General features: G+C 49.3%; 1 protein-coding gene across 1 annotated transcript in view; it reads right to left on the minus strand.

Annotated features, from left to right (window-relative positions):
- Window positions 1-22,233, minus strand: part of kifap3a (kinesin-associated protein 3a) — a 29,068-nt gene extending 6,835 nt beyond the window's left edge. Inside the window, exons 1-19 of the mRNA XM_070960154.1 lie at window positions 22,059-22,233; window positions 21,210-21,341; window positions 20,966-21,111; window positions 20,821-20,879; window positions 20,560-20,701; window positions 18,452-18,551; window positions 16,119-16,243; window positions 15,893-15,991; window positions 14,409-14,587; window positions 11,792-11,954; window positions 8,189-8,289; window positions 6,197-6,305; window positions 6,001-6,113; window positions 5,684-5,849; window positions 3,936-4,061; window positions 3,330-3,428; window positions 3,048-3,133; window positions 217-406; window positions 34-124 (exon numbers count right to left, since the gene is read on the minus strand). Coding sequence (XP_070816255.1) covers window positions 34-124; window positions 217-406; window positions 3,048-3,133; window positions 3,330-3,428; window positions 3,936-4,061; window positions 5,684-5,849; window positions 6,001-6,113; window positions 6,197-6,305; window positions 8,189-8,289; window positions 11,792-11,954; window positions 14,409-14,587; window positions 15,893-15,991; window positions 16,119-16,243; window positions 18,452-18,551; window positions 20,560-20,701; window positions 20,821-20,879; window positions 20,966-21,111; window positions 21,210-21,341; window positions 22,059-22,099 — 2,267 coding nt within the window. The 5' untranslated portion in view covers window positions 22,100-22,233. The remainder of the gene's footprint in view (window positions 1-33; window positions 125-216; window positions 407-3,047; window positions 3,134-3,329; window positions 3,429-3,935; window positions 4,062-5,683; window positions 5,850-6,000; window positions 6,114-6,196; window positions 6,306-8,188; window positions 8,290-11,791; window positions 11,955-14,408; window positions 14,588-15,892; window positions 15,992-16,118; window positions 16,244-18,451; window positions 18,552-20,559; window positions 20,702-20,820; window positions 20,880-20,965; window positions 21,112-21,209; window positions 21,342-22,058) is intronic.
- Window positions 22,234-22,720: the final 487 nt, after the last annotated feature.

Genomic DNA, 22,720 nt, shown 5'->3' on the forward strand with positions numbered 1-22,720 from the left:
CGGGACGGGGGTGGGGGGGGGGGGGCTCCATACCTGCTCATGAATCCAAGGTGTCCCAGCTCTCCACTGTGGAAATCGGTGTAGAACTCAGGACTGATGGCTCCGTCTGCTGAGATGATCCCATCTGGATCAAAGAGGACAAACAGTTAAACGAACACGTGCTGACGTCACGCTGGCAGACGAGCCTGTCCTCCAACGTAAAGACGCTCTCAGTACCGGCACTGTAGAACAGCTCAGGTCTCTCCAGGATGTCTCCGTTCCCGATGAAGGACTCTCCGTCCTCCCCGTACAGGAAGGGCTCCTCTGCTTCGTCCATCTGACGATTCTCCACCATCTCCAGCCACTGACCGTTGTACCAGCGGAACTTCTCCGTCTGGATCTTCTTCCCCCACTCCTCGTCATACTCCTGCAGCCACGAGGACGGAGACAGAAAACCGGAGACATTTGTCCACAGATCACCGTCAAAACTCACAGCAGGCAACAGAAACATATTGGTTACCGTATTGTTGTCGAGGTACTGGTTCGACTGTGTCTACGGTCAGAGCTAACGGTGAAACATGCTAACCATGCTAGCAGCTCTGCACAGCGCGGGGCTTGGAGCTACATGCTAACATGCTCATAATGACGATGCTAACATGCTGATATTCAGCAGGTTGAATGTGTACGACGCTCATCGTCTTACTTTAGCTTGTTAGCATGCTAACAGCTGCTAATTAGCTGCTAAACACAGAGCGCAGCTGATGGGGAGTGTGATTAACTGGAGGTGTTTGTACATCAAACTGAAATTTTGACCTGATGACGGATGAAAATTTAAATAATTTTAACGTGAGGAAAACATGAATGTCTGAACCAAACTTCAGTTCATCCAACAGCTGCTGAGCAATTCAAATCTGAGCCACAGATGTCAACCTCACAGTGGCGCTACAGCAAAAATCAGCAGGATTCATGGACTGAGAGCCATGATGGTCTCTGTCAATCCACACATTTCACAGGACAAGAGAAAACTCTGTCCTGCTGGTGGCGCTAGAGGAACAGCGCCAGCATCATCAAACTTCATCTTCAAGTCCTCCTTCTGTCAAAAACGTGCCTTCTTCTCGCTCCTGGATGGATGTGCAGAGGCCGTTTTCACATTCAGTGCAAATTATAAAGATTTACTTTGTGCTAATTGAACGAGCATAATTAGTGACATCACAAGCACTTTGGATGAATCCTGGTTCAACATTCAGTTTACAGCAGCTTGATGGTGAAGCCTGAAGCTGAAACATGTCGTCTGTGCAGCAGCTGAATATCTTTTAGGATTTTACACGTATGTGTGCCTCAGCACACGCCTGGGGGGGGATCTTTGTTTCAGTGCAACCCCAGACTGTCCCACAGACAGCCGTCCTCAGCCACACCGTCTCATCAGACGCTTCCTGTCAGCTGATCAATACGGTGCCTGAGTGAAGCGACTGCTCTCTCCTCATCATCAAAACCATCCATCTCAGCGTGGAAGGAGAACTTCCTGAGCATGTGTGAGGAGGAGAAACGGAGTGTGTGTGCAGGCATGTGTGTGTGTGTGTGTGTGTGTGTGTGTGTGTGTGTGTGTGTGCGTGACCCACAAACACTGGAGAGAGGAAGTGTGTGTGCAGGCATGTGTGTGTGTGTGTGTGTGTGTGTGTGTGTGTGTGTGTGTGTGTGTGTGTGTGAGACCCACAAACACTGGAGAGAGGAAGTGTGTGTGCAGGCGTGTGTGTGTGTGTGTGTGTGTGTTGTCTCCATCTTCTCACTACAGCTAATAAAGTTGTGTTTTCTTTTCTCTGCAGGGGCTGAAGGGGGGGGCGATAAAGGCGGCCTTTGAGAGCGCGACGCCCCGAGCTGAGAGATTAATCGCTGCGACGCAGAGCAGAGCGCCGCAGGCAGTGATGGCCGCCGCCGGCACGACTCAAACGGGCCCATTGACGGCCACGCCGAGGTCCCCGCGCCGCGCCGACAGCGACACGTTCAGTCAGACTGAGAGGCCGAAAAAGCGTCATGACTCAGGGTTTGACAGAGTTAGATTCTTATGTTTGTTTAATATGACTAATCAGCTGTTAGCAGCTGAGCTCATCACAGCGGGGGCGAGGAAGTGCACGGCGACTCCGAGCTTCTCGACAGGTTCCTCTGGAAATACGGCCCCGCTAAGAATATCCTGTGAATCAGGCCTCTGTCCCACTTGGAGCATCTACAAAGTTTCTTGTGAAGCTGTGTGTGTGTGTGTGTGTGTGTGTGAGTGTGTGTTTGTACACGAGCTGGGCCACAATGATCAAAGGCGAACGTTTCAGGACTGCACAGTTATGGCGTGTGCTGCCAGAAGGACCCCGCACAGCCAGGCGCTAATGATTGTGTGTGTGTGTGTGTGTGTGTGTGTGTGTGTGTGTGTGTGTGTGTGTGTGTGTGTGTGTGCGCGTATGTGTGCGTCCTCAGCTCTGCTTTCCCTCTCACCTCTGCTGTCCAGCCGCTGACACACTCCAGAGCTCACCGGCTGCCTTTCATGTGGTTCACATCTTAATAGGTCTCACTGATAATTTCAATGGAACACTTCCTCTGCCCGCTGCACTGCCTGCCTATAATCTACAGCTAATTTCGCTGATCTGAGGTCTGGCAGCGATCACACACTGACTGGGAGCTGACCACACCTGTCAGTCACAAGGTGATTTAGGAATTCATCAGTCGGTTAATCGCTCATGTCAAACTGGACTCGAGCACATCAGGAAAAACGGGCTGCGTAAGAACATCAGAGGAGTTATTGATCCTTTGATTCGCTGTTTTTTAATAATGACAGTGAAATATGAATCTCAGCTCATTTATCTTGTGTGTTTTATGGGTTTTTGGGCATCTCCTATCCAAGCATCCAAGTACAGCGCCCTGACCGCAGACCCCCCAAAGCCTCCATGTGTCTCGCTGACCTCAGTTTGTGGTCACTGGATAAACTGAGACTTTGTCTGAAAACACATGAAAGCGATGCTAACGTCTCACTGAGGGAACAAAAGGAGAAGCGACAGCTCCTTGAAGGGCATCTGGATACTCACAGAGATGATGTCCAGCGTGTTGTCGCAGACTTTGCGGATCTCTGCGTTGCTGTCGTGCATCAGGTCGATGAGGTACGCCGGGGCTTCTGGGAGTCTGAGTCAAGGAGAGGAAACAGCTCACGCTCTCTGGGACCTTCGATGCTCGATCAGTCGAACGGGGACAGAAGAGGATCCTCTCTCGTGTAGAGACAACAGAGAGGTGCCATGTGGCTGAAGGAGACTGCTCTGTCCCCCACAGGAGACGGGAACGTCCTCAAAACCTCAGAATGAGGAAAAGGATACGCGTGTCTTTGATGATGACGTCCCTGGTGGCTTTGTGAAAGACCATCTGATAGAAGACGTAGACGATCTGACAGACAAACTCGTCGTCCTCCTGCTGAGCTGAGAGACAAAGAGTCCTGTGACTCTCAAGCTTTCTTTGGTTTGGTTGATTTCCTGCATCCTGAACTGTATTTTTGTAGTTTTGTCAGTCCTGCTTCATCTATTACTGAAATCATTCAAAGGCTTTGTGCCTCGAGGACTAAAACGCTGCGTCACAGATTTTTGGTTAAACTTCTCCTGAAATCTTTTCTCTGGAAAAACACAAAGAACTACTGTCGTGTTGGAGACATACAAGAGACAGATTAAAGACTGGTCAGTGTCTGTGCAGCGTCCTGCTCACTGCTGTTTAACCAGCATCATTTCTAGTCATTCAAACACACAATCATGCAAACAGCGAGTTGAGTTTCTGCTCAGAAAACACTAATTACAGTCAAACTCATTTCACAATCATCACATCATCGCTTTCATTGAATTACAGTAAAGAGCAGGACTGAGACCAGGACCTGGCCTGTCTTCTCCTCCCTGACCCAAAGCTCAGACACACTGCAGCACAGAGTTGGTTCTTACCATTGAGCAGCTCGATGAGAGCAGGAATGATGCCGGACTTGGCCAGCATGGCGGCACAAGAGTCATCCATGGACACGGTGCCAATCATGATCACCACCTCCAGAATGAGGTCATCCTCAGCAGAACCTGACATCAGGGAAAGAACAAGCTGAGCGGCTGACTGGCAGAGCGAGCTCATTGATCCTGTAAAACAGTTGGCCTCTGAAGGCGAGCAGAGCCGAGCGCCGAGCCAGAGAAAACATCCACGTTCAGCCTGTACGGTGAACATCTGCGTGTCCACGGAGCTGCTGGGCTCAGGCTGCAGCTGAACACCAGCGCCGCCTGGAAACCACACTCGGAAAAATCAGGTTAGAAAACGGCTGTCTATTTTTTTAAGCATCACCAGCGGCTCATTTTAGGATCAATCAATGACTCATCAGCCTTTTTTGTTTGAGGGTTTGATAGAATCAGATCTTTGTGGGTTCAGTGGTGGATCACAGAGGGCTGAAGTTCACCAGGCCGGACTGAAAACCCCAATCAGAGGGACAAACAGACCTTTTTAATGTGTCAGGATTCTTGTTCTAAGTTAGAGTTAGAGAGAGTCCACTTGGATCCTGAGGGGCGCAAATCTGATCTAGGAGGAAACCATGGAAAACTGAGCCCAAAGGATCCAGAACATGGCAGACCTGAGACCTGCAGCAGTTCACATCTCCTACATGAACAATAATGTGGACACGTGTCTCAGCTCAGGCCTCTGGACGAGTGGAGGCGAAGACGTCTCGTTTCATTAACGTGTTGGACGCACATTTCTTCATCACAGTAATTCAACAAAAACAGAGAGGAAACAGTTTTTGGCTAGCTCGGTGTGAACTTTAGGGGGTAGAGCGGTGGTCTGCCAAGCAGGAGGTCGGCAGTTCGATCCCTGGCCTCGGCAGTCCACATGCTGAAGCATCCTTGGGCAGATAATGAACCCCAAAACTGTGTGAATTCACATGTGTCGCTTTGGATAAAAGTGTCTGGAAATGACTAACTGTGACTGTAACTGAAGAGCCGTCCTGGTCTCTCAGCTTTGATGTCGTGTTTTCTGTTTGCGTCACTCTTATTATTATTATTATTATTATTATTATTTCCATTCCACTCTGTCAATGAAATGACTTCAAGATTCTCCAGCAGACTTTTAATTCTGCCTTAACAAAGACAAAAAAGGGAAACTGAGGTCAGGAGGTCAGCGGTCATGAGAGGTAAAGATAAGGTCCAGACCCCGATGAGGATCCTCCATCCTCACATCGTCCACCACCAGTGACACTTCACTGATAGTGTGATTGAGGGAGAGCAGTTGGAGGTTAAGTCAGGGCAGGGAGGGACCTGGTCTCTGCTCTGTCTTTGCATGTCTGTCTCTCTGTCTCTGTCTCTGTCTCTGTCTCTCTCTCTGACTGCCTCCCACCCAGAGTCTGGTTCTGCTCGAGGTTTCTGCCTGTTAAAAGGAAGTTTTTCCTCGCCACTGTCGCCAAGTGCTTGCTCATGGGGGAATTGTTGGTTTCTTTGTAGATAAAAGAGCTTGGTCTGTACCAGCTCTATATGGAAAGTGTCCTGAGACAACTTCTGTTGTGATTTGGCGCTATACAAATAAAATTGAATTGAATTGAATTGCTTTTAAAGGAGACATGGGAGACCTGTGGCGGGGTCATGGGCTGGAGCATGGACGCATTACTGTCTGTTCAAAGCTTTGTTTAAGACGTGAAGGTCCGTGCTGTGGGCACGTCACACACCTGGTTTGAGCCTGTCTTTCAGGTAGGGCACCAGGTTGTACTCCTTGAGGACCAGAGCCCAGTCCAGGTCAGGGATGGTCAGATTGGCCAGCGTGCCCAGACACTCGATCACAAACTCCTCAGCCTCCTCCTCGCTGATCTGAGCTGCCAGGTCACCGACGTGGTCCTGCCAGCACACAGAGAGAGAGGGAGAGAGGGAGTTACACAGAAACATCTTCATCAGTGAGAGCGTGAAGTGACGATACAAGACAGAATTCAACAAAGACAGAAGTAATAATGCTGTTTCAGCTTTAAGACTTTAAGAGAGCAGAACTGACCAGGAAGAGGCTCTTTGTGGGTCCGCTGTGCTGAGAAAGGTTTCTGATCATCTTCATCACCAAAACATCCTTCAGCTTCACAGCACGCTTCATCAGCATCTTCAGGCCGTTACCTGGGGGGAGGAGGGGGGGCTTTCAGATTTAAACAACACCAGGAGGCTCATACATCGAGCTCATCTTTATCTAGAGCTCATACCTTCACAGAAGACCTGAGCGTTACTCTTGTTAGCAGCCAGGTTGATGCAGAGTGAGATGAGCTCAACGTCCATCTGGTCCTCCACGCAGTCAAACATCATCTTCATCAGCTGTCAATCACAGGTAACCGATGTCAAGACTCAAACGCATCAATAAGGCACAGAAGAAGAAGTCACGAGTTCATCGTGTTAGAATAACGTGTCAGTGTTTACGTACAGCTGCAGATACTGCAGACGAACGTTTCTTTACGCCGCGCATGTGTGTGAGTGTGTGAGTGTGTGTGAGTGTGTGTGTGTGTGAGTGTGTGTGTGTGCCTGATCATAAAAAGATTTTTAAAGAGCAATTCTACAATCTCCTCCAATCACGTTAAAGCCAGCCATCGACGCCTGAGCCCTGGAGAGCAACAGAGAGTGAGGAGGAGGAACACACAAAAACAAACAAACAGTGAGTTTGTGCTTTAGAAAGAGAGCGTTAGAGATAAAGGGAAGGCAAGCCTCACTCCCAAACCTCCCACCACCCTCCTCCTCCTCCAACTCCTCCTCCCTCATCTGTCCGTCTCTCCTGCACTGATTTAACATTAAACAGGAAAAGCTTTGAGCCGAGGGGGCGGCGGGGGGGCAGAGGTGCACTGCTCCCTGTGAGGAGTCAGGAATCAGAGAGAGGGAGAGAAAGGCTGGGCCGGGCCTGGGTTGGGTATCACATACCAGGGGCCCCGGCCCCCAAATCAGCCCCGTCTAGACTCTCTGGCACCTGCCTCTGCTTATTTACCACAGACAGCCACCGGAGGCCCAGTCAGGGCCGCAGCGCCGCGCTGCAGTCCGACCAGCGCGGCCACCTCCACCTCCACCTCCACCTCACCACCACCACAACCTCCGCCCCTCTCCTCCCTCGCTCCTGACATCCCCGCTCTGGAACCCCACATCCAGCTCCAAACAGTGACCCCATTAAAAGCTGGGGAAGGGGAAGGGGCAGGGCAGCCACCAGCCTGGGAAAGTGATAAAAGAGAAAGCTCTTAAAAGAGTACAGGAGGTGAGAGATGATGAAAGGTGGGAAACGCTTTGTTAAGAAGGAATTTTACAAACGGGACAGACGGAGGGACAGTAGACACGATATGGGACAAAAGGGGTTTTGGAGCTGGGGGGTCAGAGTATTAAAAAAATAAAGCAAAACATGACATGACGCTTTCAGCTGCTGTCACTGAATGCTCCTTTCTAAAAAGTCTAATTTCATCTAAAATGATGAAACTCATCCACTCTGTGTATAATTATAAAATGTGGCTGAGGACATGCCAGAGCAGGACGTTTTTCAAAAATGGCCAAAACAGAGCACGAGATGGATGGACAGCATTTCAGAAACAGGGAAGCAGAGGGGAGAGAAGGCGGGCCTCGGGCAGGGTCAGAGGTCACGTCCTGGTCATGCTGCCAGCCAGCATCCTTTCTACCACGGGGGGCCCCGAGGTTCAGATCTGCCGCTGACGTGACCTTCTGAACAAACAGCCAACTCTCCGCCACATCTGGCCGGCATTTACACCCAATCCAACAAACAAACACTGCGCACATTTAGCTAATGGAGGAGTGACGAGAGGAGCGACTGACCGGGTCAACGCCATCAGGCGGGAGTCGAACTCAGCGAAAGTTAAAGGAAATCAGCCTGAAGGGCTCTGAGCTTCAGCAGTAAACTCAACTTTCATCATTGCAGCTTCAGTCCAGTTTGGACAAACGATTCTGAGGATAATATGTGACGAAGACACAGAAGAGGACGGGGCAAAGATCTTTCCAGGCCTCGGTGGAAAGAGAGGGAGAGCAGGAAAAACAAAGTTGTCATCGCAGCGCGAGCAAAGACTGAGCAGAGTCCTGGAGTGGTTTTTGGTTCCACATGTGGCGTGCTTCCCCCCTCTCGTTCTGCCTCTCATGCATTCATTCCCGGGTGCGTTAGCTGCCGATGCTAATGTGTCTGTCTTGGTCTGCTGGCGGCGTACATTAGCCAGCCTCACCTGCGGTATGCAGTCTGTGTCGGCAAACATGGACTTGAATCTGTCGTCCATGCTGATGTGGTACAGAATGCACATGCTGAGCTGTCTCTGGCCCTCGTCAGCTGCAACGTAAACAGAGCAAAAGGAGGAGAGTCAATGGATGAATGACTGGTTGTGCCGTAACGCTCTGCAGGACGCCAATGACCACATCTAGGAGAGCTGTGTGTTTTTTGAAAATATTAATGGCTGAATGGTCTTTTTAACGGTGTTCCTGTCGGAGGTCAAACGGTATTCGGTGCAGATCGGCGTCAGTAAGGCTGCACTTTCTCACTTTGTCGCGTCTCACGGGCAGCTAACCAGAGGAAAAACAACATTTAAAGGAGAAATGTGGAGCAGCAGCAGCTGACAAAGGCAAGCTTTAATGCTGCTTTAAGGGACGCTATCCCAATCACAAAAGAGATTTCCTCACTTACTTTATTTGTTATTAAATCTCCGCCTCCAGCACAAAGCAATGGAAGTGAATGGAACCTCACTGAAGCTACTGAAGCCTGCAGACTGTATCTGCTAACAAGCACCGTGTGCACAGATCACAGACGGTAATCCACAGACCTCACTGTGGACGTTCCTTCAGTGTGAAGCGGGTCCAATGAAAACTGGACGTGAGGCCTGTGGATCATCCAGAAGAACGCTGGACACAGAGGACGCTGTTTGTGGAAAGACATTCATGTCGAATGTGACGCTGCATCAGTAATTATGTGTGCTGCTTGGAGGCAGTGGAACAAGCTGAAACCCTCATAAAGGAGTTATGGAAAGGTGTTAGCACAGTGGTCTCTTTACAAATCATCAGACACACACCAACACGAGCATCCCAGCGAGGTGTGTTTGTGTCACCTGATGAGCAGAGGTCCAATCGTCACTCGTTCTTAGCTCTGTTTCTGGCCTCCACCAACAGTTAACAGCTAAACTCTGCTCACCAGCTCGGCTCTGAACCGTCTGCTGTCGGTGGATTTATCTCAGCTTCGAGCTGCCAGAAACACCGAGGCTGAACCCAACAGGAAATGTGGCCCAAAACCAAAACGAGGAGCTAAAAGAGGCTGAGAGGCTCTGTTGGTGTCTGGCGGTCACTGTGAGTGACACCTTCACATTACACACAGTAACTGATCCACCGCTAGCATGAAAATATTGATTAACGCTGTGAGTGCTGCACATTAAACTCTATTCACCTCCTCTGAGAGGCAGACACATCAACGCCTGCACATATAAAACCAACCGTCTGCACAGGTTGATACCGCTGCAGGCTTTTTGTAATTTGGGTGAACTGACGCTTTAATGTTTGTCTGATAAAATGAGTTCATCGCCCGTCTCTACAGTCGATCTTATCAAGCCTCAGCAGCAGCATGAGGGAGATAAAGACAGAATGGATTGAGTGTTAGACTGTCAGTGAGCCCAGGACCTTCATGAGTTTGACCTCTGACCACAGCTGGGGGGCTGTGGGGGCTGTGGGGGGGGCTGGGGCCCGGAGGAGGGGCCAGCCACAGAGAATTAATAGAGTTCAGACCAGAGTTTGACCCGGGAACTTTTCATTAAGAGAAGTGTTAAGAGAGACGCTCTTCACTGGACCAGAACCACTGACAGACCTCCTGTAATGCCCACCAGCCTCCAAAGCCCCAACCAGGCCCAGTTAAAACTGGTCCCAGCCGTGTTCGGTCACCGGCCGTACAGGGAGCCTTATCGCCCACGATTAGATCCAGATGTGCTCAGTGAACCCCTGGAATCACAGGAGGGAGAGAGGGAGAGGAGAGACGGCTTCGAGCTTTAATTGGGAAAACAGGAGGAAGCATCAATTTTACTGCCTTTAATAAGTTAAAGCTACGCTGCTGCTGCTCCGGCCTGCCAGCACAGCCAGCCATTGGCTGAACATGTGCTTCTCATTAGCCATCCTTTAGCTCAACCAATACCTTGAAATGCACACGAAAACAAGCGGACACACACACACACACACACACACACACACACACACACACACACACACACACACACACACACACACACACACACACACACACACACACACACACACACACACACACACACACACACACACACACACACACACACACACACACACACACACACACACACACACCCTCGCTGTGCTGGTAGGAAGATGGAGGATCCTTTATGGGTGAGGAGAGAGATCCCATTAAATGTTCAAAACACTGGTCGGGTTGGGGCAGGGGAGAGGAAAAAAGGTGAGGGGGGGCTGTTGAGAATTAACTAGACTGTTCATGGGCAGTTAGTGGGAGAGCTAAACTGCAGTTACACCCCAGCCTGATTTAAAACCGCCTAACCTTCGTAAAGTCACGGCCGCAGGCATTAAGAGGCGTCTGGGCTCGGTTTGCGGACAGCGCCGCTCCGCTGTTACTGCACTCTGGATAAATAAGAGAGCTGGGTTTGGTCTTTGGAGACATCATACACCACACAGCATAACAACACACTCTTTAAGAGGCCCCTCCCCCACTCCAGTCTAATTTGTTTATGCAGTGTAATGACCACAGAGGGAAAAAAGCTGCTGAGCGACAAACGAGGCGGCCGGGCAGCCAATGACGGCGCTCCAGGATCAGTCTGTGAGATCCTCTTCTGATCAACAGATCACATCTCAGAGGCTGACCTGAACTCCTCCTGACACAGAGGGTCTTCTGCTTTCTGCTGCGTTCAGGTGCTGCTGGGACGGATCAAGTGAGAGGTGATGATGACAAGTGGAGCCTCCCTCGCTTTCATCTTATCACCGGGGGTCGTGACCCCAGGTCGGCTCTGGATGGGGGGGGCGGGGGCCGGCAGAGCGTCCCACAGATAAGACCGGGGTCCTCGTGCAGAGCGTGTCAGCAGAACAGAGGACGGTCGGCCATGAAAGCAGATGATTAATGGCGCCTCGGCTCACATACAGGGCGGATTACACACACGCACAAACACGCAAACACGGCAAACTCAACAGTGTCAAAGCCGTGAGCAAGCGTAATATTTCAGCGTTAACTCATATTATGTGTGTGCCTCGCTTCCTGAACGAGGAACCCCCACCCGCCACTTCCCAAAAACAGCCCTGCCTAAATCTCTGAAGGCCTCTCCGCCTCTCTGGCCGGCTCCTGCAAAAACAACATTTGTGCAGAGGCTCTGGCATGTTATTCTAACAAATATATGATATTAATTATGCGCCGTCACCCGAGCCTCCCCGAGAGGCTTCAAAAGGCCTGTCAGAGATGCCTCTGTGTGTCACACGCCCCGCGGATGACACGACGCACCAATCGCATGCTGGAGCTTTCAGGAGGTCACTGCTCTAATGGTCGCCAGCTCCGGACGCCGTGTGGAAGCTGCACCTGCACGCACGCCTCAGAAATAACTAATTAGAGGCTCCGCTGCCGCTCGCCAGGGATCACTGCTGCTTATGACACGAGGCTCCTGATACAGACGCACGCACACACACACACACACACACACACACACACACACACACACACACACACACACACACACACACACACACACACACACACACACACACACACACACACACACACACACACACACAGCACAGGCCGAGGCATAAACACACACACTCTCATTTACCGAGCAGCGAGGACAGTTTGGGAAGCAGTCCCGCCTGGACCATCTGGCTGCGCAGCGCTGTGTCGAAGGACAGGTTGAGCAAGAGGCGTAAGGAGGTGCTCTGGAGCTCGTCGTGCTCGCAGGGGAGCAGCCGGGCCAGCTTCTCCACGGCCAACGCTTCAGCCTGCAGACAGGAGAGGAACAAAAACACAGCGACGTCTGAAAGAACAGGAAGCTCCGTCTCCACTGCAGGCCACATTTTCTACAAAACACTGTCATATTTCCTGCTTAATACTCTGTTTTTGAGGATTATTATTTCCAGAATGAAAGACCTGAGACCAGGGAAGTGCTGAGATATGAGCAGAGAGTCGGACCGCAGACGTGTCTGAAAGAAGACGTTTGAGGACAGCGCAGGAGGACGTGGAGGACAGGAGGAAAGATTTCAGGAGTTTAGTTTTTTGTATCCTGACAAATGAACCGAGGTTTCACTTCATGAAATCAAAGGTTTCGTCTGTAACAGCACGAGCTGCAGTCGACTCTGAACTCCAGGAACATGTTCAGAAAGCCTGATGACAGACAGGAAGTGATGTCAGGACCTGATTCTGTCCCTCTGGCCTCATTTTGTTCTGGAATAAAGACGACAATCGACTGAATGTTCGTCCTGATAAAACAACAGCTCCACAGGTTTTCATCACTTTAACACAGCGTCACTAACGAATCAGTCAGTCATGTGAAAAAGTGTCCTGTTCACGTCTCTTTAGTCAGAATCAGCTCTTGTTTGGTTTGTTTTCAAATGGACCAAACGTTTCTGTTTAACACTGAATAAATGAAATGGAATTTTGATAATAAATCATATTAAAGCAGCTAATTGTACATAAAGTGGGTAAGACTCGCTCCACTGTGACAAACACTACTGCTTACACATCACAAATCATTAATAACAATCCAATAATATTAAATATACTACACTACGAAAAGCATCATTCTGCATCATGAAGACTTAATGAAGTAAAACTTAGTTTTAAATGTACCAGAGGATTTTTTCCTGATATTTTTGCTTAAGTGAAGAATCTGAATACATCTTTAGACGTGCTGTGACGTCAGTTTGTTTTATATTTCGTGGCAAAAGAATCTGTATTTTATTTACATACAAGTTATAATAATTTATACTTTATTTTTTCCTGAAATATTTAGCCTTAATATTTAAATATACATATGACTGGAAAGTCAGCGCTGAATTATTAGACAAAAAGTTGAAACTCTCTTCTGACTGTGAAGCCTGTGAAGCCTCACACTGACAAACAGGACGCTGTTCTGAGTGAATCATCTGCGAGACAACAGTCAGCTGACACCTGCAGAAACGCTGAATCTTGCCTTTGCTCTCGTCTCCATAGGTTCACGTGGCCTACAGGCAGGTGGAGGTGTTGAGCTGACGGCACCACGCAGCTCAGAGACAAAGCGGTGGCGTCGATCGGCACGCTGTTGCCGTGGCGGCCAGCGTGACGCAGCAGAACCAGCCCGTCCGCGGCGGCTCGCTAACGTCTGCTCGCCTCTCCTGTGGTCTCCCCGCAGCCAGACATCGCGGTGACGCAACCTGCTCCCAGTTAAAACGCTCTCACTGCTACTGTGTGCAAAACCAGCTCCAGTCGCACCATCGCAAACCAGACCTCGAGCAGCGTAATCAGCTGCAGCCTGTGTCGATTACCGCCGACGCCCCCCCTCCATTAGCGGCAGCAGCAGGACAAATACTCATCAGGCTGCGCTGACGTCTCATCTGATGAGGAGAAAGTCACAACATGTTTGCTGAGTAAATAAAAGCCGCTGACACACAGCTCTGCATCATCTCTGAGCGACTCCTTCACGGGAATCATCTCCCTCGTGTAAACTGATCTGCTCGCAGTGTTGAAACCTCCATTTTCCTGCCGGACACATGCTGGAGTGGCTCTAAACCCCCTGAAGGGTTCTTTAATCTGAATCAAAGATACACTGAAGGGGAAACAAGGAGATAAAACCAGTTCCTAACAGGGTCTGGCTTTGATAAAGACCCACAGGCTGAGATTGGAACCAGGTGGAGCTGGATCAGCGCGAGCCGGAGCAGTGAGGTTCCTGTACGAGCGCCGTGGGACACGTGGACAGAAGTGGACCTTCTGAGCATTTATTAACTGAAATCTGATCAGCGTGGCTTCAACCGGCATTTCTGCGGCGTTACAGCTATTTGTCAAAATATGTCACAGAGCAAATAAAGACTGCTTCCTCTTAATTTGACTCATTGAGTCTACACGCTGTTAAAGAACACATCCATTAGAGACGTAAAGGATTGATTCCACTCATAGAAAGCATGATTAGAAAAAGGCAAACAAGTCGCAGACGCCATGAATCTGTTAGTCCGAGCTGCTCCAACGAGCTGCTCATTAATAAAAATTAAAAGTCGAATCCAAAACGAGCTGATCGCAGAAGCTTCACTGCAGGATTATTTTTTATTTTAATAAACAAATCAATGATTAATGGTGTGTTTGTGATCACTCTGAATTAGAGGAACTCATAACAGGAAGTGTATGTCTTTACAACATGCACGGGCTACGTCTAAACCTCCCTCCCACCCTCCCCTCCCCTCCCCTCCCCTCCCCTCCCCTCTCACCATGTCGTTCTTGTTCTCCAGGAAGATGGAGAGCTTCTTGAGGAAGGAGACCGCCACAAGCAGCAGCTCCTCGTCCTCCCGGTCCAGGATCTTCACCAGCATGTGGACGATGTTTTTGTTCCTCATCTTCAGCTCGGTGCGGGTGTCTTCAGCCAGGTTCAGCAGCAGACACAGAGCAACTGCAGGGTGGAACGCAGCGGACGAGACGAGTGTTTGGTGTCAAAAAACCACCACAAGGCCCAAAGTGACACCTTCACACCTTCTGTCCCAAAACTCAAAGACATCCAGTTTAAAGTGACAGAAAAGAGCAAACCTTCACACTTTTCATGTCGGCATTCTGCTGTTTGAGCTGTAAGTCTTGTTTTGAAGTGCTGCAGGACTAAAATCTAAATCTTTACTTATAAAGTCAGGGCACATGTCCACACTGCATGTCTTCATAATCTCTGCCTGATTGCATCAAACACACATGTTCTAGATGCCAAATGCTTCTGATAACTCTGGAAACTCGTCCACTGAAACTGTAAGTAAAGTTTAAGGGCCCCGCTGGCAGGGCAGAGGGGTTGGAGGCGCTGGGGGGGCTAAACAAACGCACCTGGAGGCGCTGCGAGGAGCCCAGCGTTGGCTCAGAGCGCCTCATTCCCAACAGTCAGAGAGCTCGCCAAATTCAGTGGAGTCTGGAGTAAAGTGTGACCTGCTGCCGTGACTTCAAAAGTTAAAAAAAAGCTCTTTTTGACAGGACAGGCAGTTTAACCTTTCACCGCTCCTACAGGCCAGAGGACGTCACAGAGGACGGCTCAGTCCACTGGTCCGACGAGCACGCCCAGATCTCACCTGATGAGCTGCTTCACGTTCTGTCCCGGTTCAGTCGTCCACAGGAAGCACTTCTTTTTTTTGTTTTGCAAACATTTAGAGAAACTCACTCAGGACTGACGTCACAGACAGTTCGTGTCCACACTTCACTTGTTTTATATTTCCATCTCCTGCTTCACACAAGTGACAGAAACAAGAACGAGCTGACAACAAGAAGACATGGACGTAATGTCCAATATGTCTAATGGGACATATCTGTCTCTTTAGCTGTCCACCAGCTCGTCTCTGACTGTCAGTCTGCTGTTTGCTGCTCAGCAGGAGGTGAACTGAGGCTTTTAACAGCCTTTTCTCTAAAGACGACGCTGAGAGCGAAGCAGGACAGCGAGCTTCAGGCTCGACAGATGAGCAGCGAGCGACGGTTTTCAGTCTGTTTTCACATTATAATTTGATCTGATCAAAAAATACTGACGACAGCTGCTTTAAAGTCAACTGTCAGCAGATGCAGTGTGAATTTAAAGATTCAGAGACGCCCCAGTGAGAATATAACTAGCATGTAGCGTTAGCTGCAGCGGAACGTGTCCGGCAGCTGACAGTCAGAGCATGATGCGGCCACACCTGGTGGAGGCCACAGGTGACGTGAGTCTGACATCCTGATGGAGGAACAGGGTCGGTACCTCTGAGGAGCTGCTCCTGCTTGCTCAGAAGACTCTGGTACTTTCTGAAAGACTTCTCATGCTCTTTCTTCAGATTCTGGTTCTCGGAGAATTCTTCATGTTAAATCAGTCAAGGAGCTCAAATTTACACAAAGACCATCAAACAGTTTCACTGAGGTACAAATAACAGAGCTTCCACACAGACGCCTTCAGTAAAGACGGGCTTTCAGAGGAAAGAAAAGGATATAGGCCTTCTTCTTCTTCTGCAGCTCGTCCTGCCAGAGGTCAAACCTCTTCAGCTCATGCTCGATGATGTTCATACACAGGGCCCCAATCTTGAAATGTGTGACCAGGCCATGGAACTGGGAGAAGCTGGAGGAGAAAGTTAAGACGGAGAGAGAGAAAAAGACGTCCATTTATCCAAAAGTGGATTTTCTGAGCTTTTTTTGGGGTGTGGGATTCCAGCTGGGAGCTGTCGTTAGAATGACCCAATCCGTCACCCCTGAAGAAGTTTACAAAGTAAACTGTCAAAGTCAAAACACGTTCAGTCAAACAGTACGTCCCGCTCTGACTTATAATCAGTCCAACTCGAACCGTTCCACAATCCAAACACCATAACACGGAGGTGGACGCGAGCCAAGAGTGACGATCGGTTTTCAGACTCAGACGTCCTCTCGCAGCCCAAATCAGCTCTGACAGACATTTATGTATTATTCTAGTGAGGGCTAATTTTAGTGTTTCCTAACCTCCAGTTGGAGAGGGAAACTTCAGGACTTCACTTTAGGTACGCTGCCAGAGGTGGACGACTACTGTAGGAGAGGGGGAGAGCAGAGCCGAGGTGGCTGACCGGGGGGGTCAGAGCTGTGGAATCTGAGACCCAGAAACACTGCACACAGAGAGGGGACAGGCACACAGCTGACACCATGTCCTGACAAATGACACCATGTCCTGACAAATGACACCATGTCCTGACAAATGACACCATGTCCTGACAGCTGACACCATGTCCTGACAAATGACACCATGTCCTGACAAATGACACCATGTCCTGACAAATGACACCATGTCCTGACAAATGACACCATGTCCTGACAGCTGACAGGATGTCCTGACAAATGACACCATGTCCTGACAGTTGGCACCATGTACTGACAAATGACACCATGTCCTGACAGCTGGCACCATGTCCTGACAAATGATACGATGTCCTGACAAATGATACGATGTCCTGACAAATGACACCATGTCCTGACAGCTGACATGATGTCCTGACAAATGACACCATGTCCTGACAAATGACACCATGTCCTGACAAATGATACGATGTCCTGACAAATGACACCATGTCCTGACAGCTGACACCATGTCCTGACAAATGACAGGATGTCCTGACAAATGACACAATGTCCTGACAGCTGACAGGATGTCCTGACAGCTTACAGGATGTCCTGACAAATGACACCATGTCCTGACAGCTGGCACCATGTCCTGACAGCTGACACTATGTCCTGACAAATGACACCATGTCCTTACAATATACACCATGTCCTGACAGCTGACACGATGTCCTGACAAATGACACAATGTCCTGACAGCTGACATGTCCTGACAAATGATACAATGTCCTGACAAATGACACAATGTCCTGACAGCTGACATGTCCTGACAAATGATACAATGTCCTGACAAATGACGCAATGTCCTGACGAATGACGCGACATCCCTACAAATGACACGATGTCCTGACAGCTGACATGATGTCCTGACGAATGACGTGATGTCCTGACAAATGGATTGTGCTTCAGATACATAGTAATATACACCAAACGACCAAAGTCATGTGCACATTCACATCCTTTTAATCTGCGTTTATCTTTCCTGCTTCAGGCTCTGTCGTCCTCTGAAAGGAAACCTTGACACTGCAGCATGTGTCCCTCCAGCTGTTTGTCAACATTGTGTGTTTGTCTCTTTTCTTTTCTTTTCTTTTCTTTTCTTTTCTTTTCGTGCACAGAGCAGCTCCATAAAGAAATGCTTTCACAGTCTGATTTGGAAGACTGACCTCAACTCATGAAGCTGAACACTGACTGTGTGCCGGATCTTATAGATTAATGTGTGTGGATTTGGAGTGATGCATTAAATTGTCTCATATGGATGTTATGGTCAGCTGTCCACATACTTTTGGCCATGCATGGTCCTGCTGGTGATGGGTGAGTCCACACTACAGTAACCGATAGTACAGTAACGAGCTAAAGGCGCAGACGCTGTCCACACTATGTCTGTCTGTCCACACTGTGGACGAGTACTCTGGATGTCTGCACACGTGTTCAATGTGAGCATACATGTTGGGCTGCATGTGGACGGTCTTTGCAGGCAGATGACGACGTTCACATCATCAGACTCTTTCAGTCCAGAAGTGGAAACTTTAAATAAAACTTAAAACTCCCCAAAGTCTAGCTATGATAAAACAAAACAAGGGCTCTCAACACACCACAGTTAAGACCATATTTCAATGAAACTTTGGGACAAAGAGACAAAGAGACGCAGACAGTCATGACCCTCTGTGTGTTCACGTCAGCTCACCTGGAGAAGCAGAAGAAGACGTAAGTGATGGTTGTTGCCAGGTCCACGCTCTGCTTCCAGTCCTCCCTCAAGACTCTGGCCAGGGCTCCAAGGGCCGTCTCTGACCACACACACACACACACACACACAAACACACACACGCACACACACACACGCACAGTAAAGACATATAACGCACAGAGAAAAACACAAAGGCAGATGTAGAGAAAGTCAGACAAAAGGAGGACGGACAGGAACGAAAAGCTGTGGATAAGGAAGAAACGCTAAGAGCACAGCGTGTATGTGAGTGTGCGTGTGTGTGCGTGAGTGTACGTGAGTGTGTGCGTGCGTGTGGAGTCAGTCTGAGCAGTGCAGCTGGAGCTTCGTCTAAACGTGTGGGGGATGCTGTGGTCGGGGGCTCCTGGGGGTTTTGAGCTGTAGGTGCTTCTCCCCGTACAGACATGCATCCCAGGGTTCGTCTCGTCTTTCCAGGCCGACCTCAGGCCTCTCGGTTCGCACGGAAACTCGGCTCTTATCACCATGGGGCCGGCTGATGCGGCGCGGCAGACGGAGCGAGCTGACGGCACATTATGACAGGTACAAATGAAGCGGTGCCATCTCACGGCGGCCGCGGAGGATGACGGCTGCGTGCTGTTGTGGAAGAAACAGGCCAGTTGTCACGGAGGGGAGCCGAGCTGGAGCCGAGCCGTGTTTTCTTTAAACGGGAACAGGGCTGATAAAAGCCAGCGATTCCTCTCCAGCAGCATTCTGATCAGCCCAGTCAAAAAAACACAGCCTTCACGCTCCGGCCTGGATGTGGAGCACAGCTGAGGTTTGCACTTTTGACTCTCAGCGATTGGATCCACTTCGCCGGGAGAAACGCTGCATTCACAAACTGAAAACATTCTGAATAATCAAGCGTGAAAGCTCATCCCTGACCTGTGCAGCGCTGTCAGCCTCATCTCCAGGTCTTCCTCTGCAGACGGAGTTTGCTCTGTGGTCGCAGAGACAGCTGTCACACCAACCACCCCAGAAAAAGACGAAGGACGCCCCTCACATGACAGGACCGTATGACCACCTGCGACAGCTCCACGCAGAAGGTTTTTATTGAGTCAAGTTCTGAAAAACCAGCAAGTGAAAACCTGATTCTGGCATCTAGCAGCCCAGTGGCCCCTGTTGAAGGGGTTTTGGGACTGAATCGACGGTCTGAGGAGTGTGTCCCCCTGAGACACACTGTGCTTTGTGATGCTGCTCTACATGAACAACGTTGATTTGACATGGCAGAGTCTCTGTACCTGAGCTCCACCAATGTTTTGTCACACAGCTGAAGTATCTGAAGGGACAGAAATGGACGTGGACAGTGGACACTGCTCCACCGGGGGCCTCCAGAGGAGACGATGCTGACCTGATAGTGAACGCTTCGGGTGCACTCGTAGACCCTGATCAGATGACTACATTTACGTCAAGTCGACCGTTTTGGACCTTCTGCATGTAGAAACCATAAACTGTATTTAATCAGCTCATTACCAGCTGAAATCTGAACGAGTGCATTGATTTAAATCTGTCATGGGCCATTTCTTTCTTATTCAGAGCTCTCTGGACCCTGAAACTGTACGACTGGGTCTCATTAGAGATTTTTTTCATTCTGGTGCCAACATGTTCGCTGCCAGACGCTTTGTCTCAATAAAACCTACAATTGATGATATTTTGATTTACATCTGGAACTCTGTGATCAAAGAAAGTAAACACAAAGAGAATCTGAGCAGATGTTCAGACGCCACAACGAGAACAGGTCCAGGTTCAAGCCCAGCCTGCAGAGTCAGTGAGCAGAGAGGCGTAAGAAATAAACCAGGAGCGAGAAAATGATGTGACAAAAACAACTGTTCAAATGATTTACACAAAACAGCAAATTAAACTCTGTTATGTCATCTAGTCTCTTAAAACTGTGAAAATGGAAAATCAATGTTCTGGTGTTGGTTGTAAGCATGCTGTTGGATTTCTGTGGAACTTTTCTGCATGAACACAAAATCTGAATGAAGCTAAAAGAAGAAATCTGAGGTCTTTGTAACTCAGGTGAACCGACCCCTGAATCTGAATACAGCAGTTCTTCACTGAGCAGTGGGAGGTACCGTTCTGGATGAGCTCCTCCAGGTTGTCCGGGTTACGAGCCAGCTGGAGGATGAGTGTGGCTCCTCTGATCTTCTCCTGGATGTCTTCATACAGCAGCTCCACATACTCCTCAATGCTGTTGATGTTCGCCTCCTCGTCCAGCTGAAGGCAAAAAAAACACGGTTCAACACAATGAGCTCAGCCTCTCACACACACACACACACACACACACACACACACACACACACACACACACACACACACACACACTCGTCTCTCACCTCCACTCCTGCATAAGGCGTGAAGTCTCGAGGTGAGACGCGTTTCTTCTCCTGATTGTCTGTGAAGGAAAACGTTCAGCGTCAATGACTTCCTCTGAACACGTCGGTGCTGTTTGTGAAAAGGTGACGATGAACGCTTCAGTACCGTTTGACTGCTTGCGGTTTTGCAAATAGAAGAGCAGCTGCTCCACCTCGCGGAGCTTGGACGGGTGAATCAGCCGACACTCCTCCACCACCTTCCGGGCCAGAGAGGCCGTGTCTGTGTGGGCGTTCAAGCTCTTCAGGCGAATCCTGAAGACAGAATAAAGACGAGGACAAATGAAACTGCAGCAGGTGAGACAACACCTGGCTGAAAACAGAGAGAAATGAACACAAACTAGGATTCTCACATTTTCTGACACTCCTTGCGCTCTCCAACCATGGCGTCCCCCAGCCCCCCCAGGATCGTTGCCTCCACCTCATACTGAACCACGAGGGCTTTCTCAGTGGGGTGGACGTCAAGGGTGCAGCCCTTCACTCTCCTGCAAGAGAAGCGAGCGGGGTCTTAAAACAGCCACATGATGACACAGAGGTTTCACTGGAGACTGATGTGTGTTTTAACACGTTATCATCTGTTTGTTTGTATGAGGAGGAACAGAACCTGAACGTGCAGGTCAGACTGCACAGACACACAGATCTAAAGCACACCTTCAGTCATTATACACACCTGTGCTTTAAGTTACACTGTTTGTTCTATGTTCTGTCTTTTTGGATGTGTGTGTTCAGTGTGTGTCGCTGAGTCAACATATTAGACCTTTGTTTAAAGCTAATTATTCTCCTTAAAGCATTCATTTAGCAGCAGTGTGAACTTTTACCAGCAGGACAGTAAAAAGGGCCACTTTAAGCATTAATTTAATTCTTAAATTCTTGAACTGATTGTTGTTGGATTTTTTCAACCCTCAAACTGATCGATCGATCATCGATCCGTCTTCACTTAGCTTGACAGACGTACTGGCCAGCTAGCATGATGCTAACGCTAATTAGTGACAGCTACCTTAAGACGGCTGGTCTGACAGAAAAGCACGTTATCATGGATCTTGGTCCCAGACCAGTCCTTGGCCTGACAGGTTAGCCCTGCAGCCATCGTTTAACCAGCCTGTGTCTCTGTCAGGGGGCGGCAAAGCTCCCGCTGCTGTCCGCTTCACTGAGCTGGTCGCTAACGGTACGAACGGAAACAAGCTAACGTTAGCGGCCGTTACCTTTTCAGATAGCGCGGATCTCCCGCCTGCAAACTGTCCATTTCAGATGAGTAATGAAGGACACATCAGATGTTTCCTCCCAGCAGGACCAGCTGATGCTGATGTACTCAGGGCGGATGTTTTTTCTCTCTTCAGCTGGTTGCCAGGCGGCAGCGCAGCTCCCAGCATGCATTGTGAAGGAGGTGAGCGCTGCTGCCCCCTGTGGGCGCGGAGGACCAGGCGGCTGCAGGCCCGCAGACATACGAGCCTTTCAGCGATCGCGTCTCTGCGGCTCCTTCAGACCCAGACCTGGAGGACATGAAGTGTTGCTCTGAAGCCAGAGGTGGAAGTTCATTTACGTACAAGCACATTATTCAAATATTGTACTTCTGTACCAATTCCACGACATTCCAGCTTCACAAATGAGAGGATTTGCTGCTTTTCCTTTGAATGATTTGAATGTATTTTGAGTAATGTTGGGCTCTGGACTGTTGGTTGGACTAAACAAACACTTTGAAGGTGTCTCTTTGGGCTCATTGTGATCACATTTCTCACTATTTTCAAAATGTTTCCAAACCAAACTATTGATCAGTTAATTATCTCCAGCAGTTACATCCTGCTTTCACATGAATGCATGAGTCGCAATCATCTAATGATAAATACCAGGATAACTGTCTCTGAGG

The sequence above is a fragment of the Chaetodon trifascialis genome, chromosome 4, assembly GCF_039877785.1.
Source record: "Chaetodon trifascialis isolate fChaTrf1 chromosome 4, fChaTrf1.hap1, whole genome shotgun sequence".
NCBI lineage: Eukaryota > Metazoa > Chordata > Actinopteri > Chaetodontiformes > Chaetodontidae > Chaetodon > Chaetodon trifascialis.